General features: G+C 40.3%; 1 protein-coding gene across 1 annotated transcript in view; it reads right to left on the reverse strand.

Moving 5' to 3' along the window:
• ift172 (intraflagellar transport 172) overlaps positions 1–18,020 on the reverse strand; it is a 174,366-nt gene that overhangs the window by 59,967 nt on the left and 96,379 nt on the right. Inside the window, exons 25-29 of the mRNA XM_048597064.1 lie at positions 16,394–16,483; positions 14,399–14,496; positions 10,922–11,057; positions 10,189–10,305; positions 1,176–1,318 (exon numbers count right to left, since the gene is read on the reverse strand). Of these exons, the coding sequence (XP_048453021.1) occupies positions 1,176–1,318; positions 10,189–10,305; positions 10,922–11,057; positions 14,399–14,496; positions 16,394–16,483 (584 nt within the window). The remainder of the gene's footprint in view (positions 1–1,175; positions 1,319–10,188; positions 10,306–10,921; positions 11,058–14,398; positions 14,497–16,393; positions 16,484–18,020) is intronic.

Here is an 18,020-nt window from a genome sequence, read left to right on the forward strand (position 1 = left end):
TGCATGATATCAGGGTAGTGTTAGCTCCCAGATGGCATAATGGGGAGGAACAAGAGGCAGTGAAATGGCATCAGGAATGTCAATGCCAGACAAAAGACTCCTTTGAGCAAGACAGACAGTGGGGACAAGGTTTGGTGTGGAAACCATGGGAATAGCCCTGCCTCGTTAAGAGGCATGGCCAACACGAAGCCAAGGTCCCGTGACATACAAAGTTTGGGCAGGTGAGACAGTCCTGAACAAGCAAGTGGACCACATGAAAGCTGCAACCTTGCAAACAGGGCAGGAGCAAAACATAAATGGCCCTTCCAAACATCCGGCAAGGATGTCAGAAATCATGGATTTTGCCCCTTCGCCTAGAGTTACAGAAACCTCTGAGGACAGGATGGACATGACAGGTGTTGCAGTCTCTATGCCATTATCGCCTGAAGACGACTTTCAGCCAAGATGCTCCAGGCACAAGAGGTGGGCTACGGTCCGGTACATATTGCCAGTATTTGAGGCAGAGTCTGAGGAAACAGAACTGACACAAAAAAGCCTCAGGAGAAGCTACGAGAAAAAGAACAGTCCTGTGTTCCAGGACTTAGAAGGGGAGGGATGAAGTGATTGGTACGATGTCAGCCATATGGATCTTATAGAATATGAGATCCCTGACTGGGGCTGTTAACCTGCTCCAAAGAGGGAGACCTGGCTAACAAATATAAACAGGTGTGTCAGAGGTTCTGTTCACTCTAGAAGTCTGCTCTGTGCTAGTTAGGTCAGTATCTTGTACTATGCACGTGTAAATAAAGGGTAACAAGGTGTGGAGCTGGAGGAACACAGCAGGCCAGGCAGCATCAGAGGAGCAGGAAAGCTGACATTTCGGGTCTGGACCCTTCTTCAGAAACGAAACGTCAACTTTCCTGCTCCTCTGATGCTGCCTGGCCTGGTGTGCTCCTCCAGCTCCACACCTTGTTATCTCAGACTTCAGCATCAGCACTTCCTACTATCCCTGTAAATAAAGGGTGGCTTGGTGATGGGATACCAGCCTTCATGGACTCATTTCAGGCTGTCCCTATCACTATTAAGTATGCTACTTATTTTGTTTCCTAGGGCTTGACACAGGAAGGAGAGAGGAAATTTCAAATAATTTAATATGAAATTACTTAAATTACCATTTATGTTTACATGTATCTCACCAGTTATCAGCTGCATAGTCAATTGCTGTTTCCAGAAGACCAAATTTAGTTAGCAACTTAACTGCGGACTCTCCTCCCAGGCTCTTTGCCCATAAGTAAGCCACTTGTTTATGGGCATTTGCACCTCCATGGGCTTTAGAAACCTGCAAGGAAAATATATGAAATTATGAAAATCAAGCTTTTAAATTGTTTCAAACTTGTTCAAGTTTAACAAAAATAAAAGATTTGACTAGTGAAGCAACATTTGATTTGCCATTTAAATACAACAAACAAATCCACTATTAATTTATTTTGTGAATACAAAAGCATTTTCACTTATTTTTGTATATTTACCACTATTTTTGTGTGATTGGTTTAAACTGTTTTTGTTAAATGTTAAGTAGAACATACCGATTTTACAGGCTCCTCAATCTCATCATTTGTTCAATCAGCTTTAAACCAATACATTAACCAGGGAAGCAATGGTGCAGTAGTATTGTCACTAGTTGAATAAACCAGAAAGACAGTTTCCAATCCTACCATAACAGACTTGAAAGTTGAATACGATAAAAAAAATCTGGGATTAGAAGTCTAGTGATGATCGTGAAACAATCGTTAATTGTTGTGAAAACCCATCTGGTTCACTAATGTACTTTAGGGAAGAAAAACATGCTGTCTTTCCCTGGTCTGGCCTACATGGAGTCCAGACTCAAAAAGTAGTTGACTCTTGAATGCCCTCTGAAATCCCTAGTAAATCATTCAGTTTTATCAACTCTCAAGAATCTTAAGATCGATCACCCAGCATCAATCTAGGCACTGGAAATTAAAGTTGACAAAAGCAGCCCTATCAACACTCCAAAGTCCTCATTGCCAAAATTTGGGGCTAGCGTTAAAATTGGGAGAGCTGATTTGCAGATTAGTTAAGCAACAGCCTGTCATAGTAACAGTCAGGGAATCATACTTTACACACAATGTTCCAGAAAACACGATTACCAGCCCAGCAGAGGTGGCAGCATAGTTGGGATGGAGTTGCTCTGGGAGTGCTCAACATTGAACAGTCAACATTGATAGAAACATACAGAAACAGAAAATACATGCAGGAGTTGGCCATTCGGCCCTTCAAGCCTATGCCACCATTCAATATGATCATGGCTGATCATGCAATTTCAGCATCCCACTCCCACTCTCTCCATAGCCCTTGATCCCTTTAGCTACAAGGGCCACGTCCAGCTCTCTCTTGAATTGGCTAATGAACTGGCCCCAACGGCTTTCTGTGGTAGAGAATTCTACAGGTTCACAACTCTGAGTGAAGAAATTCTTCCTCATCTGAGTCCTGGTGGCTTACCTCTTATTCTTAGACTGTGACCCCTAGTTCTGGACTTCCCTCAACACCGGGAACATTTATCCACATTTGCAAAGTATTTGCCTGTCCAAGTCACCCTGCAGCCTCTTTGCATCCTCCTCACAGCATACAGTGCCACCCAGCTTAGTGTTGTCTGCAAATTTGGAAATATTGCATTCCATTCCTTTGTCCAAATCGTTAATGTATATTGTGAACAGCTGGGGTCCCGGCACTGAACTCTGCGGTACCCCGTTTGTCACTGTCTGACACTCTGAAAGGACCTATTTATTCAACTCTTTGCTTCCTGCCTGCTAACAAGTTCTCCATCCACGTCAATACCTTACCTCCAATACCACAACCTTTCGTGTTCTTGTCAAAAGCCTGTTGAAAGTCCAGGTGCATAACATCTACTGATTCGCCCTTGTCCACTCTACTGGTCACATCCTCAATAAGTTCCAGAAGATTTGTCAAGCATGATTTCTCTTCAGTGAATCCACGCTGACTTAGACCGATTCTGTCGCCACTTTCCAAATGCTCAGTTACTACATCCTTAATAATGACTCCAGCATTTTCCCCATCACCGATGTCACGCTAACTGACCTACAATTCTCCATTCTCTCTCTCTCCCTCTTTTTTGAAGAAGTAGGGGTACATTAGCTACCCCCCAGTCCATTGGAACTCTTCCAGATTATATAGAAAGCTGGAAAATCATAGCTAATATGTCCACTATTTGAAGGGCCACATCCTTAAGTACTCCGGCATGCAGAGCATCAGGCCCTGGGGACTTATCAGGTTTTAATCCCATTAATTCCCCAATATCATTTCCTGACTAATAAAGGATTTCCTTAGGTTCCTCTTCATGCTTGTCCTTCTGTCCCCTAGCATTTCAGGAAACTTATTTGTGTCTTCCTTAGTGAAGACAGATCCAAAGTATTTCTTCAACTAGTCTGCCATCTCTTTGTTGTTCATTATGAATTTACCTGATCCTATCAAGTCTCATGGCATCAGGTCAAATACGGGCTAGGTTGATGAATCAGTATTTCTCCATGTTGAAAACTACTTAGAGGAAGCACTATTGGCTTCAGGGGTGCAGAATGAACTCAGGTGGCAAACTTCAAAATCTATCGTTAAGTGTGACTCAGCAGCACCTTTACTGACTGAGCAGATCGAGTCCTAAAGGATATACCTGTGAGACTGGGTCTGCAGCAGGTGATAGGAGAACCAACAAGAGACAAAAACATAAATTACCTCATCCTCACCAATCAGTTTGCTGCAGATGCATCTGTCCATGGAAGAATGACCACCACACTTGTCCTGTGTTCACCTCCATCATGTTGTACAGCACTATCAACATGCTGAATGGAACTGACTTCAAACAGACTGAACAAGTCAAGTCTGGGCATCCATGAGGTGCTGTGGGCCATCAGGTAAAAGCAGACCTGTACTTAAACACAACCTCATGCCTTATGGCCTGGCATATCCTGCCCTCCACCACTGCTATCAAGCCAGGGGATCAATCCTGGTTTAATTAAGAATGCCGAAGGGCATGTCAGAAGAAGCAGCAGGCTGACTTAAATATCAGATATCACTCTGGTGAAGCTACAAAACAGGTTCGTTTCTGTCCCAAACAGCACAAGCAGAAAGTGATAAATAGAGTTAAGCAATTTAACAACCAATGGATCAGATCAGAGCTCTGCAGTTCTGTTTCATCCAATTGTAAATGGTGGTAGACAATTAAAACTTACTGGAGAAGGAGGCTCCATAAATAACCCCATCCTCAATGGTAGGACAGTGCTGCACATCAGCGCAAAAGATAAGGCTTCATCCAGAGTGCTGTGTGGATAACACAACTATGCTTGCTCCAGATGTTCCTAGCCTCACAGCTGCACATGATATCAAAAAACAGCTGGAGACAATGAATGATGGCAAACCTTTGGGCCCTGACAACACTCTGCTAATAGCTCACTACCACCTTGATAAGTGCACTAGGGATGGTCAATAAATGCTGGCACAACCAGCAAAGCCCACATCCTATGAATGAATTTTTGTAAATTGATTACACTGTACCAGCTTAGAATAAAATTGAATACCATCAGTATTGTCTAATTTTTAATAAAGATTGAATTTTACATTTATGAATTTTACATTCTTAAATAGAAAAATGATTTAGATATAGTACGTGGATATTTTACACTTCAGTACACATAAAAACACTATACACCAGCCAATTATCTGCTGTCCACTAATTTTAATGAATTACTTTAATGGACTGCAGCGGTTCAAGAAGGCAACTCACCAGTACCATCTTTGTATTGCAACTTAGAATGGGCAATAAATGCAGGCCCAGTCAATGCCACCCGTGTCCCATGGGTAGGAAAAAAACATTTGGGATAGGGCTCTCAATTTCCTGAAACGTGCTTCAATTAATACCAAAAGATCTTGCCTTCTATTCTTTCAAAAATACCAAAGATGCCTTTTTATAATGTAGCTTTGTCCTTCCCCTCTGAATTTCTGGAGACAAACTTTCTTGTTTATGCTCATCATACTTAAGTGCAATGACATTGAGGCATGCACACTAAAGTACAGTTGGTCAAATTGAGAAAAAGGTGTCCCGAGTATGAACACAGGAAGAAAAATAAGTGAATATAACAAGCTGAAGAAATTATCATAGCATGACTGAAGCAACATCACATGATAACTAATTACGAGTTCATATTCTATGGTAGTGCACATGGGTAAAAGGTCTCTCTAAGTTAGAGGCCAGGAAGTGAAGAGGGAAAGGTAGAACATGGTCAAAGGATGAGAATGAAGGGCATGAGGGGAAAATAGCTGAGTTAAATGCTAGAGTGAAGAAGACAGATGTGAGAGGAGGACAGAGAGGGTTTAAGTGGATCCAGGCGATGGGCAGCAAAGGGAAGGAAAGAACCAGGAAAACAAGAATTTGCAAAAGTGGGTGGGGGGGCAAAGAGGAAGACAGTGGGAAGAGATGGAATAAGAAATGAAAAGATACCATAAAAAGGGACAAAAGGTGTGGGAGAGAGGCGGAGTGGAGAGGGTAAGAGAATAGAAGACAAGAAACAGCCCATACTTAATCACTATTGCGGCAGGTACAAGCAGCAGGGCAGAATGTCCCCATCAATTTTACAATAATTGGCAAGGGTAAGGAACTCAGTCAATGTCTTGGCTGTGAAACTACAGGGAAGCAGAAAAATATGTGGTAATACATGATGGCTGTACAACATGCGAATTCTGTGAGAAAGATGCACCAAAGGAAATCTCCAAAGAGTCTGAAAGGATTTGGCAAGAGGCAGACTCCTCTTAGCATGTTAGAATAAAGCAGAGAAAACAAGAAACTGATAGGTAGCTGAAGACTAACAGCCAGTAATATAGAAAAGTGAAAACATTATATTAAAATATAAAGATTATTTAATTTGATAAACCAATTTCTCTGATCTTTTGAGATTTAGAATATTGTGAATAGTTCTTGTAATGAAACGACTTCCAGTCAATTACAAAATGAATCTAAGGGCTGAGATTAAATGTGCAACAGCATGTCAGTTTATGAGCAGCTGTGGTGGGGAATGTTGCGGGGGTGGTGGGTGGTGAGGTTTGTTAAACCACGGAAACTGACAGCATGTCAGGAAGCTGACTTCCACCATTAAAAGGTATAATAGACAGTATGCAATCAACCCCATCAAGAGAAACAGGCTGTCAATTTCAATATGTTAATCACTTGATTACAGAAATATCAACATTCCTTCTACAGTTTAACTCTGGGTCAGTAAAAGCAAGGCTTTTAGTGCCAGTTGAGAAGACTGAAGACACAATAGTGAAATATCCCAAAAATATTGCAACCTCACAACTGCTTTCATGGCTGCATGTGTGAAAGGCTTTGTTCTCAGCATTTGTATGAAAGGTTAAGTTGACAACTTTGGAGGTATCTTTAACAACTTTAGATCTGTACATCTGATCTTTGGATATGCTTATGTTGTGATTCTTTGAATATCAGATGAAGAAAAAATTATTAGCAAGAGCAGGAAAAGCACCAGTAGAACAGAAAAAAAATGGTGCTAAGTCGGCCAAACAGTCCATCAAGCATACTCCACTATTCAATAGGGTCAGGTTGGTGGATTTTGATCACAACTTCACTTTCCCATCTAATCTCTTATTTCTTGATTCCTTGGAATCTAATACATTGCTCTTGAATATACTTAATGATTCAGCATCCACAGCCCTCTCAGATAGAGATTCCAAAGATTCACGATTCTCCAAGTGAAGAAAGTACTCCTTGTTTAATTCTAAATTGGCCATTCCCTTACCCTAAGTCTATGCACCACCTCCTTGCACCTGCAGCAGGCCCCCCCCGCCACCCCCACAATTCTTCAAAATTCCTGTGAATTTAGACCTATTCTATGTAATCTCTACAGATGTGACAAATCTGTCATCCCAGTAAATTCGGAATCAATCAAGTAAATCTTCAATAAACATTCAAAGAATTATATGCAAGGTCAGTACTGTAATTCCTTGCTTAAAGTTGTTTTGCTTTCCTGAAAAGTGCATTTTTAATTGAAACAATTTAAAATAAATCAGATTTTTCCATAATTGGAATTATATTTATTTTCTTTTAAAAGTTAAAGTATAAAAGATACACACTAACTTGGTCCTGTAGGCTAAGTCTCTCTCCAACTTTTCATTTACCTGCCTGACTATCTCAATTGCCACTTCCCTGCTCAGTTCCCCTTTTGCCATTTCTCTGCCTGATTATACCAATCGCCACTTCCCCAACTTTTTCACCCGATACTTTACTAGCCAAGTTCCCCACTCGCTGTTTTCCTGCCCAACCTTCTTGCCCACCACTTCCCACCTGACTCTTTCACCCGCCACTTCCCTGCCTGAATCTTTTACCCAATACTTCTAAGTCCAAATCTCTGAACTGCCACTTGCTGGCCTGACTCTCCTGCCTACCAAATGAATCTAGTAGCTATATTGTGAAGTTCTGAGGAAGGGTCACTCAATGCGAAACGTTAACTCTGATTTCTGTCCATAGATGCTGCTAGACCTGCTGAGCTTTCTCAGCAATTTCTATTTTTGTTTCAAATATATAAGAAATCCAACTGGCTTCTTTACCAAGGCTACTAATTAACGTAGATCATGGCAAAAGTTAACTTGGTGTTATGAGACGATCCTTCTTTATGTACTTGCAGGGTAAAATTGCATAAGAACTGATATGCAGTAAATCCTCTGCACCCGTGAGTTCACGACTCATGAATTCACCTAGCCATCAAAAAGTAAGTAGCAACAAAATTCAACATCCACGGACAAATTCGTGTATCTGTGATTGTTACCCTGTTTTAATCTGTACTTTTCGGGCTCATGGGTGTTCTCAAAAATGGAACTCTCGTTGCATACAAAGAAATGATTGCACTAGTGTAGGCTTGAAATGTCAGAACATGGGGTGATACACAAATCAGGATTTCAGGAAATGTATGATAGGACTACCTTTTCCTTTGCTTAGTTAATTAAATCGTTTTTAGCACTGAATCCATAAACATAACACCAAACTTCCTCTTGCACTCTCTGCTCAAGTGCTCCGGTTTCCTCTCACAATTCAAAGACGTACTGGTTAGGTGGATTGGCCATGCTACATTGCCCTGTAGTGTCTAGGTGTTATGGGGACTTGGTGGAGGTGTGGGTTTGGGTCGGCTGCTCTTCAGGGGTTCGGTGTTGATCTGTTGGGCTGAATGGCTTTTATCTGCACTGTAGGGATTATATGATCTAAAAGCTGAAACAAGGATTTTGAACACAATACTGTTCACAGCAATCTGATGCACACCAAACATCCAGTTGTTGTGACAACATATACTATTACATTCAAGTTGCGTACATAACCTAGATCTTGGCTCTGCCCTCTGCAACTGGATCCTCAGCTTCCTGACCCACAGACAGCAATCAGTGAAGATAGACAACTGCATCTCCGCCACGATAACACTCAGCACTGGAGCCCCTCAAGGATACGTTCTCAGCCCCCTACTGTACCCCCGTACACTCATGACTTTGTTGTCAACCTCTGAACAAGCGCCACCTACAAGTTTGCTAATGACACCACCAATATAGGATGGATATCAAACAATAACAAGGCAGAATACAGAAAAATGATAGAGGGCTTGGTGACCTGGTGCAATGAGAATAACCTCTCTCTCAATGTCAGCAAACTAAAGGACTGATCATTGACTTCAGAAAGAAGGGAGGAGAACATGCCCCCACCTACATCAATGGTGCTGAGGTTGAGAATGTGGACAGCGTCAATTTCCTACAAGTGATGATAACCAACAACCTGCTCCAGACTTCCCACGTAGATGCGATGGAAAAGAAAGCACAACAATGCCTCTTCTTCCTCAGGCAGCTCAGGAAATTTGGCATGTCTACAACGCCCCTCACCAACTTTTACAGATGCACCACTGAAATCATACTATCCAGGTACATACGGCCTGGTATGGCAACTGCTCTGCTCAGCACGATAAGAAACCAAAGAAGGTGGTATGCGCAGCTCAGACCATCATAGAAGCCAACTTTCATCCACAGACTTTATTTACACGGCCCATTGTTGCAGAAATGCTGCCAACATCTTCAAAGACCCATCACACCACGGCAATGCTCCCCTACAAGCTCTTCCGTCAAGCAGAAGATACAGAAGCTTGAACACATGCACCAGCAAGTTCAAGAACAGCTTCTTCCCAGCTATTATTAGACTGATGAATGGACTCTGTAATTTCAAATAAAGCTGATCTTGCTAATGTTGACCTTGCGAAGCACAAAACTGTGCAATATAAATTGTATACCTCTGTCTAGTTTTTTTTCACCCTATGATCTATATGTCCTTCCTTTCTATGATCTGCCTGCACTGCTTGTAAACAAAGCTCTTCACTGTACTTAGGTGCACGTGACAATAAATCAATCAGTAAATGTAGTTTTGGATAATGATGCTCGAGGCTGGAATTTCTTTCACGAGACAGCTGACTGCTTTTACTGTCTGCCACTGTCATGTGTTGGGAAGACTTACAAGTTGATACTCAACCTGTTTGGCATTACTCATTCCTTGGCCATCAAACATTAGAGTGGGACATGAACTCTGAGTTTCAGGCTCAGGGCAGGGGTACTACTCAGTACACCACAAGATCTCCCCAGTAGCATATTTCTGTCACTAAATTCAGAGACAACTACCAGCTAGGCTTTCTTTCTTTTTCCGGTAGATTTCTTCTTTCTATCCATAGTGGTAGGAAGTTCTTCCATAGTGAAGAAAACCATCTTGCGCACTTTACAGCCCTTTGCATCATACCCAAGGAAGCATTACTAAAACAAAGCAAAGCATTTCGGCATTTGGATTTTATCTTGCTGATTCTTTCTGCTACACTTCCAATTCCAAAGAATCATAAAATGGAATATTTGGAGCATCCCTTTATGTGTTAAGACTGAAATTAACTCATGTGGATCATCATTAGATCAACTCATTGTAAACTGTGAACAATATAGTAACACAATAGCTGGGTTAAAAAGCCACTGACAGTCACATTACATTTAATTCCAGGTTTCTGTAAACTAACAAGCATCACACCACATGCCTTATTGCTCCCAAATTGTCAGGAACATAAAGCCCAAACATACAGGTGTATCAAATAAAACAGATCTTCTTACCCTATAGGCTTCATCCCACATATCATTGACACGATACATATTCACTATTGCCTTCCATTCTTTTGCTTCCAAATAATGGTACTCAGCTTCTCGAAAACGGCCTTCACTTTCCAGTTCCTATAGAATTGCATGCAAATCAAAATGCACTTTAATCAGATAAACTTTAGAATTGATTTTGGGAATTGTATATATAGATTTTTTACTTAATTGCTTGCATCTGCAAAGGCTTTAATATGACTTTCTACAAAAAAAGCAAACATGTATGGTTTAGATCCCCATAACACTTTCTTTTATATCTCTGAGGTATTTGTAGCACATGACGATGGAAATCTTCATGTAAATTTTTAAAAATGCAAGTAAAAGATAGAAATATATTAGCTTCATTATAACTTGACAGAAAACATCCGAATAAATCTAAAATCAGCTCGTTTTAGTAGGAAAATTCAGTTGAAAATAATTAAGTCTAAATTTTCAACCTATGCAGCATCAAGATTTAGAATTGCATTCATGTTGTATTAAAATCATTGATAATGTATATATAAAAATACAATGATTTTTAAATATTAATTAAATAAATAATAATTTGACGGCACCTTTTCCATTGTAGTTTTCACAAAACTTATATGATAAACTTTAGCACCTTATTGTGTACTTTTGTAGACAGCCAGTACTACCAGATTATTGAAAGATTGTTGAAAACATAGTTGACCTGTATTCATTCATTATCCCTTACCTTTGCAAGATGAAGGTGGGTATCCGTGAGCAGGTCCTTGTGATATTTTGCTACAAGTCGAATCATGTCATCATACATTTTAAGCTTCTTATACATTGTGATTGCTAAATCAGGTTCATCTACTGTAATGTACAACCTGCAGCAAAAAAATGAACTGTCATTACAACAGTGTACAAATATATCTATTGTTTGTGGCACAGAACATCAGATGTAGATACAATAGTCTTCGATCTATGTTTCAGTGCAGTGGATATAATGCCTTTAAGGTCCTCCTGTGGTTACACACACCAAATCCTGCGATGTTCAACAGAATAGGAAAAAAGGGTGGGGGAAACTATCTTCTGTACACAGAGTGGAGCAAAGGTTAAAAAAGAAGTTAAGATTAGAAAAAAGTATTTATAGTTTAGTGATGCATAGTTCAGAAGAAACTTTCTGGAATAGGTCAGTTTGCAGTTCTTGGCCTATTCATTCAGAATTACACACCAAAGGCACACATCTCATTACGCAGTGAAAAAAAACCATGCCCCATCTTGGTCTCTCCCAGTGGTCCTCAGCATCACAGATTCCAGTCTTTAACAAATTCAACTCACTCTATGTGATATGAAGAAATGGCTGAAGGATATTGCAATTTATATTGCAAAAGCTATGATCCCTGTCAACATGCCTGCAATAGTACTGCAAACGTGTGCTCCAGAACTTTTATGTTCCTAACCAAGCTGTTCCAATAGAGCATCAACCTGACGATGTGGAAATTTGCCTAAGTATGTCCCATGCACAAGTGCAGGACAAATCCGATCGTATCAGTTACCACCCCATCACTCTATCTTGAACATCAATAAAGTGATGGAAGCACTTACTTAGCAATAACTTGCTCACTGGCTCTAGTTTGGGTTCCACAAGGGCCACTTGACTCTTGATCTAATGACAGCCTGGACACAACATGGACAAAAAAACAGCTGAATTCCAGTTGCAGTTGATTGAGTGTGGCATCAAGAAGCCCGAGCAAAACTGGAGTCAATGTGAATCGGGGCAAGTCTCTCCACTGATTGGAGTCATAACAAGCTGTTGTTGGAAATCAGTCATCTCACCCCCAAAGCATCTCTGCAGGAGTTCCTCAGGGTAGTTTCCTAAGCCCAACCAGTTTCAGCTGCATCATCAATAATCTTTCCTCCATCATTATGTCAGAAGTGGGGAGGTTGGCTGATGATTACATAACATTCAGTACCATTTGTGACTCTTCAGATACTGAAGGAGTCCATATTCAAATGCAACAAGATCTGGACATCATCCAGGCTCGGGCTGACAAGTGGCAAGTAACTTTTTCACCACTCAAGTGCTAGGCAGTGATCATCTCCAACAAGAGAGAATCTAACAATCAGGCATGGATATTCAATGGCAATAAAAGCACTGAATCCCCCATTGTCAACATCCTGGTGGTTACCATTGACCAGAAACAGAACTAGACTAGCCATATAAATAATGTGGCTACAAAGACAGGTCAGATGCTAGGAATCCTGAAGCGAGTAATTCACCTGCTGATTCCCCACAGACTGTCCACAATCTACAAGTTCAGGATTGTGTTGGAAAACTCGCCATTTGCCTGGATGAGTGCAGCTCCAACAACACTCAAGAAATTTAACACTATCCAAGACAATGCACCAACATGGTTAGTCCTACATCCACAAACATTCAGCCCCTCCACTACTGAAGCTCAGAAGCAGCAGTCTGCACCATCTACAATTTGCACTGCAGAAATTTACAAAGGCCCTTTAAACAGTATTTTCCAAATCCCCAATGCCTACCATCAAGAAGGACAAAGATAAAAGATACATGGGAACATGATCATCTCCAAGTTCCCCTCCAAGCCACTCACCATCCCGACAGGAAACATATTGCGGTGGCCTCAATGTCACTGAGTGAAAATCCTAGAACTCTTCCCTAATGATAAAGTGGGTCCACTCACACCAAATAGACTGCAGAGTTTCAAGAAGGCGGGTCATCATCTTCTCAGCGACAACTAGGGATAGGTAACAAATGCTGCCTCAGCCAATGACAGCCACATTCCATGAAAGATTAAAAAAATACATATAAATACTTATTCAGTGACATTGAAACATGGATGTGCTGGGAATGCATTCTATATATTATTATGCAATGCAACAATGTGCTCTTACGGTTTATTAGATTCCCGAGAAGACGAAGTGATAATTCACTGAACTTTACTTAGGTTTAGAAAGCAAGGTAGTTAAAAGAGACTTTGCAAATTGAAAGTGCTAATTGGAATTACCTGCCCAGCAGTAAGACACTTGTGTAAAAACCACTGTTCACACAGGCAGTAGTTCTAATTTTAACTAGTGAATTATTTTCCTCAAACAGTTCTCCTTTTTGTGGATCTTCTGCGCATTATTTTCTTAAATATTAAATCAGACCCCCAGTTAGAGTGAAGTTCACATCAATTTTAGTTGAGGATTTAACAGATCAGTATCCATTTGTTGAATTAGGCAGCAAAACACTTTCAGAGATTTACAAGGATTTTGTTGTAAATGTGTAGGTTTAGCAAAGGTGCCAGTTTCCCCCTTTCCCTTCTGGATCCTTTCCACACCTAAATGCTGACTTCCCATTGCAGAAAAACTTAACCTTTTTTTCTTTTATTTAAATAAATCAAATGGACAAAATAAACAAGGAACTAATTACTAACACAAGAACCCAGCTCGATTTTTCAAGTTATAGTAATTTGTTCAGGCATGTTAAAACACAGCTCTGCACAGGTGGTACTTGAACCCTGGCCTCCTGACCCAGACACGATCATTGCACCATAAGAGCCCAAAAAATTCCAGTTCCTTTATTTTTCTTATATCCAGAGATGCACCCAAGTTACTTTTTTATAATGTGGTGCACATGGACTTCCTGCAAACGTAATACATTATTCTGGCAAGCAAAATCTGCAAAGGAGTGGGACTTATGCCCCTTTGTGAGAGAATGTTCTGTCTTCAAGAGCTGCTGGTCAATCTGACTGGATGGCAGCTCTAGCAGATCCAGGAGCAGCAGAATTCAGTACCTAGTGGACAGGGCTGGGAATTTAAGAATGCCCACATAACTTGATGGATCCTGAGAGCAGATAAGTCCCATCCTTGAAAGGGTGGGTGAGTGGGTTATGGTGACCAGATGAGGAGAAACAAAAGGGGGAGAATATTTGTGGGAGTTCCCCTAATATGCACAGGATATCCCTCAAAGGACATTCCCCTTTCTTCCCCTTTCTTTTACAAACCATGTTTAAAAAATGATCAACCCATTCCTGCCTACAAGCTCATGCCAATTGTGTTATGGGGTGAGATGGAATGGGTTCTCAGGTATATAGAATTGCACTTACTCTTGTATGGAGGATAAGCATTAATATGGACCATTTGTGCCAAAAAACCTGAAACTAATTGCAATTTCTATATAATTTTGAATATTATATTATTAATAATATGTCACCTTTCAGCATCTTTGTATTTTCCTTTCTTTTCTAGTTCTTGCGCTTGATTAATATACAGAACAGCCACATCTTCATGCTTCATGCACTTTATAGCCAACTATAACAGTTCCAAAAGGAAAGTTTTGCTTTAGAATTATGCCCACATCTTTATGAATTATAAATCAGCATGGCATTGAATACTGTTCTACACAGTATACTGCTTATTTAACAGACTTCCTCCGATTTGTGAGTTTTGTAAAAATACTAAAATTGTACCTTCTAATAACAATATTGGGATGCTGAGATCCATTTAGCTCAGTATTTAAATATATGTTCATGTTTATATTGGTGATGAAAATCACAAACTAAAAGTGAAAATGTGCTTGCTTCAATTATACAGCACACTGGTGAAACTGCACGCAGAGCACTTTGTACAGCTTTCATCTCCTTACTGAAGGAATTTGAAGAAGCACTGAAAGAAGTTCAGAGAATTTTCAGCAGGCTGATTCTTGGAATGAAAGGGCTATCTTTTGAGGAAAGATTGAACAGATTATACTCATTGGAGTTTAGAAGAATGAGAGGTGATCTTATTGAAACATAAGATTCTGAGAGCCAACCAGGATAGATACTGACAGGGTGTTTCCTCTTGGGAAGGAATCTAGAACTAGGGACTGCAGTTAAAAAAAGGGGTGTTCCATTTGAGATGGTGAAAAGGAGGATTTTATTTTCTCAGATGGTTGTAAGACTTTGGAATTCTCTTCAACAGAAAGCAATGAAGGTTTAGTCACTGGGGTGGCATGGTGGCTCAGTGTTTAGCACTGCTGCCTCACAGCACCAGGGACCTGAGCTCGATTCCACCCTCGGGTGATCGTCCGTGTGGAGTTTGCACATTCTCGCCGTGTCTGTGTGAATTTCCTCTGGGTGCTCCAGTTTCCTCCCACAGTCCAAAGATGTGCAAATTAGGTGGATTGGCCATGCTAAATTGCCCTGTAGTGTCCAGGGATGTGTAGGTTATTGTGTTTGCCATGGGAAATATAGGGTAGAGGGAATGGATCCGGGTGAGATGGTCTTCAGAGGGTTGTGTGGACTTGTTTGGTTGAATGGCTTGTTTCCACACTGCGAGGGATTCTATGAACTACACAAAGCTGAGTTGGACAGATACTTCATTGACAAAGGGTTATGGTGTGCAGACAGGTAACGCAGTTAAGGCCATGATCAGATTAGCCATGATCTAACTGAATTGCAGAAGCAGCTCAATGGGTTAAATGACTTACTCCTGCTCTAATTTTTCATGATCTTACTCTACAATTAGATGAAACTTCCAAATGTACCATCAGCCAGAAGTTTTTGTTTCTGATTTTTACATTTCAATGTTGTTATCTCAGCATTGAAGCCAGAGAATGTAGGAGTTGGGGACTGCAGGATTCAACATTATATGTCAACGTAACAACCAGGGCAGAGATTAATATATTTAAAAACAAGATTTTGGACAGGGGGATATAGGGCGAAGGGAAATGATAAATCTCAGGACAAAGTGATGGATTGTGTTCCTTCAAATCTCTATCTCTGAATCCATCAATGGTGTAGATATTTTCTCAGCAACCTGTTCAGACATACTAGGAGACATCCCTGGAGCAGGTAGGACTTGAACCCAGGTTTCTTGGTCCAGAGGTAGGGATACTACCACTGTGCCATAAGAACCCTCATCAAATGTTGTAAGCTTCATTAATTAGCATTTCAGTGACAGGTACATGTGTTACATTGGATACATTTAAGAAGTCAATCTTGACACATATACTGTGCTACATGCTGCAGCACAGTTTGTCAGTTCTAGGAAGTAAGAATGTGCAGAGAGCCAGACGATTTCCCCTGCACCCCATGAATGAAACATTAATTTTCTACCAGGGCCGGTGAGACTTTCGTCAATCAAATTCAATAGATTTGTGCAGTGTGTGCTAAATGTACAAAAATATTTCACAAAAATTTCCATCCTTAATCAGAATTCAACACTCAACCTTGTGGGCTTGCTCCCAATATCCCACTTGCTTGTACATATCAATAGCATCCTTGATTCGATCGGCTTTGATGTACATCCTTTCAGCAGTCTAAAGGTGAAAAGAAAATAGATTGTTACTCAGTCATATGAAACATAAAACTCTTCAAATAATTAAGTCTAAAATGTACCAGAATATACTTACAAATAAAATAAAAATTAATCAATCATATTTACTCAACTTTATCGTGATATGTTGTCATTGCGTTCTGAGGAACGTTTTATTTGAGTGCATTCATTACCCCTCCAAATTCCAAAACGTAACTGTGTTGGAGTTTAATGTATTTAAAGGTAGGTACACAGCATATATTATTTTAAGAAAAATATATAAATATTCAATTATTTCTTTGGTTCAATTAATGAAAAATGGTCACAAAATTTTCCCCCTTTCTATTTGGTCTCCTGGGATATTGCTATTCGATCCAGAGGTTATGCTATTTTATAACAGGATTGATGTTCTTAACATAAAATGTAGCAGGCATTATTTAAACATTGGATGATGAGCGCCCTTGTCTCCAAACCTAGAGACTGTCACTCACCATTATTTTATTAGATTACTAACTAATTAACTAACGAAATGACTAAATACAGTGCATAAACTTTGTAGGCTAGGTGTAGTATCAACAGCAATAGTAACAACAATAGTAGTAACACCAATATGGCTGAGATTGTGGGCCATACCACAGATGTGATTGTCTGGGATTGGAGTGTGTGTCTGTGCCTGACCAGTTTTGGATCAGAGTTGCTGAGCTTGAATCTAAGCTGAAGTCATTGCAGGTATCAGGGAGAAGGAGCAATACTTTGGAAACAGTAGTTCCCTGTAGCTATACTAGAACATCAGAGTTGGCTAATGGTCAGGGTCAGCAGGGTGTGACTTTGAGTCAGATAGACATGGAGATCCAACTTGTAGTGTTGAGAAGCCTCAGCCCTCAATTTTGACCAACAATTCCAAGGCACTTGCTACCTGCATGGATGAAAGCAGGGCTATTAGGCAGATGAGCAACTGGATTATGGCAGTTTTTATCTGGGAGAAATGAAAAGAAATGTGTTAAGGATAGTACAGCCAGAGAATAGATATTATTCTCTTCAGCCATGACCAAGTGTTCCAGAGGTTGTGTACCTAACCAGTATTAGGGTTAATGACATCTCCTTGCAGCTGAATACTAATTTGGATTGGGAAGGGAAGTTTCTAGTTCCCATAGTACATGCAAGAACGAATTCCACAGCTGAAACTAGGAATGGTGTTCCACTGACAGAATTTGTGCAGTTAGGAATCATATTAGAATGCAGAACCTTAAATGTAATGATCTCTTGATTAGCTTAGGATTAAACTAATTGAACCGACTTCCATCACATTTCCAGGCAGTGCATTCCATACCCTAACTACTCACTCAGTGAAAAAGTTTTTCTCACTTCACCCTTGCTTTGTCTGCACGCCACTTTAAATCTTTGCCCTCATGTTCTTTTCTCTTTTACTAGCTTACTCTTTATCTATCCAGCCTGCGCATGATTTTGAAAACCTCCATCAAATCTTTTTCAGCCTTCATTTTTTTCAAGGACATTCCCAACTTTTTCAATCTAATAAGTTC

This window comes from Rhincodon typus, chromosome 5, assembly GCF_021869965.1.
Source record: "Rhincodon typus isolate 14 chromosome 5, sRhiTyp1.1, whole genome shotgun sequence".
In the NCBI taxonomy this organism is placed as follows: domain Eukaryota; kingdom Metazoa; phylum Chordata; class Chondrichthyes; order Orectolobiformes; family Rhincodontidae; genus Rhincodon; species Rhincodon typus.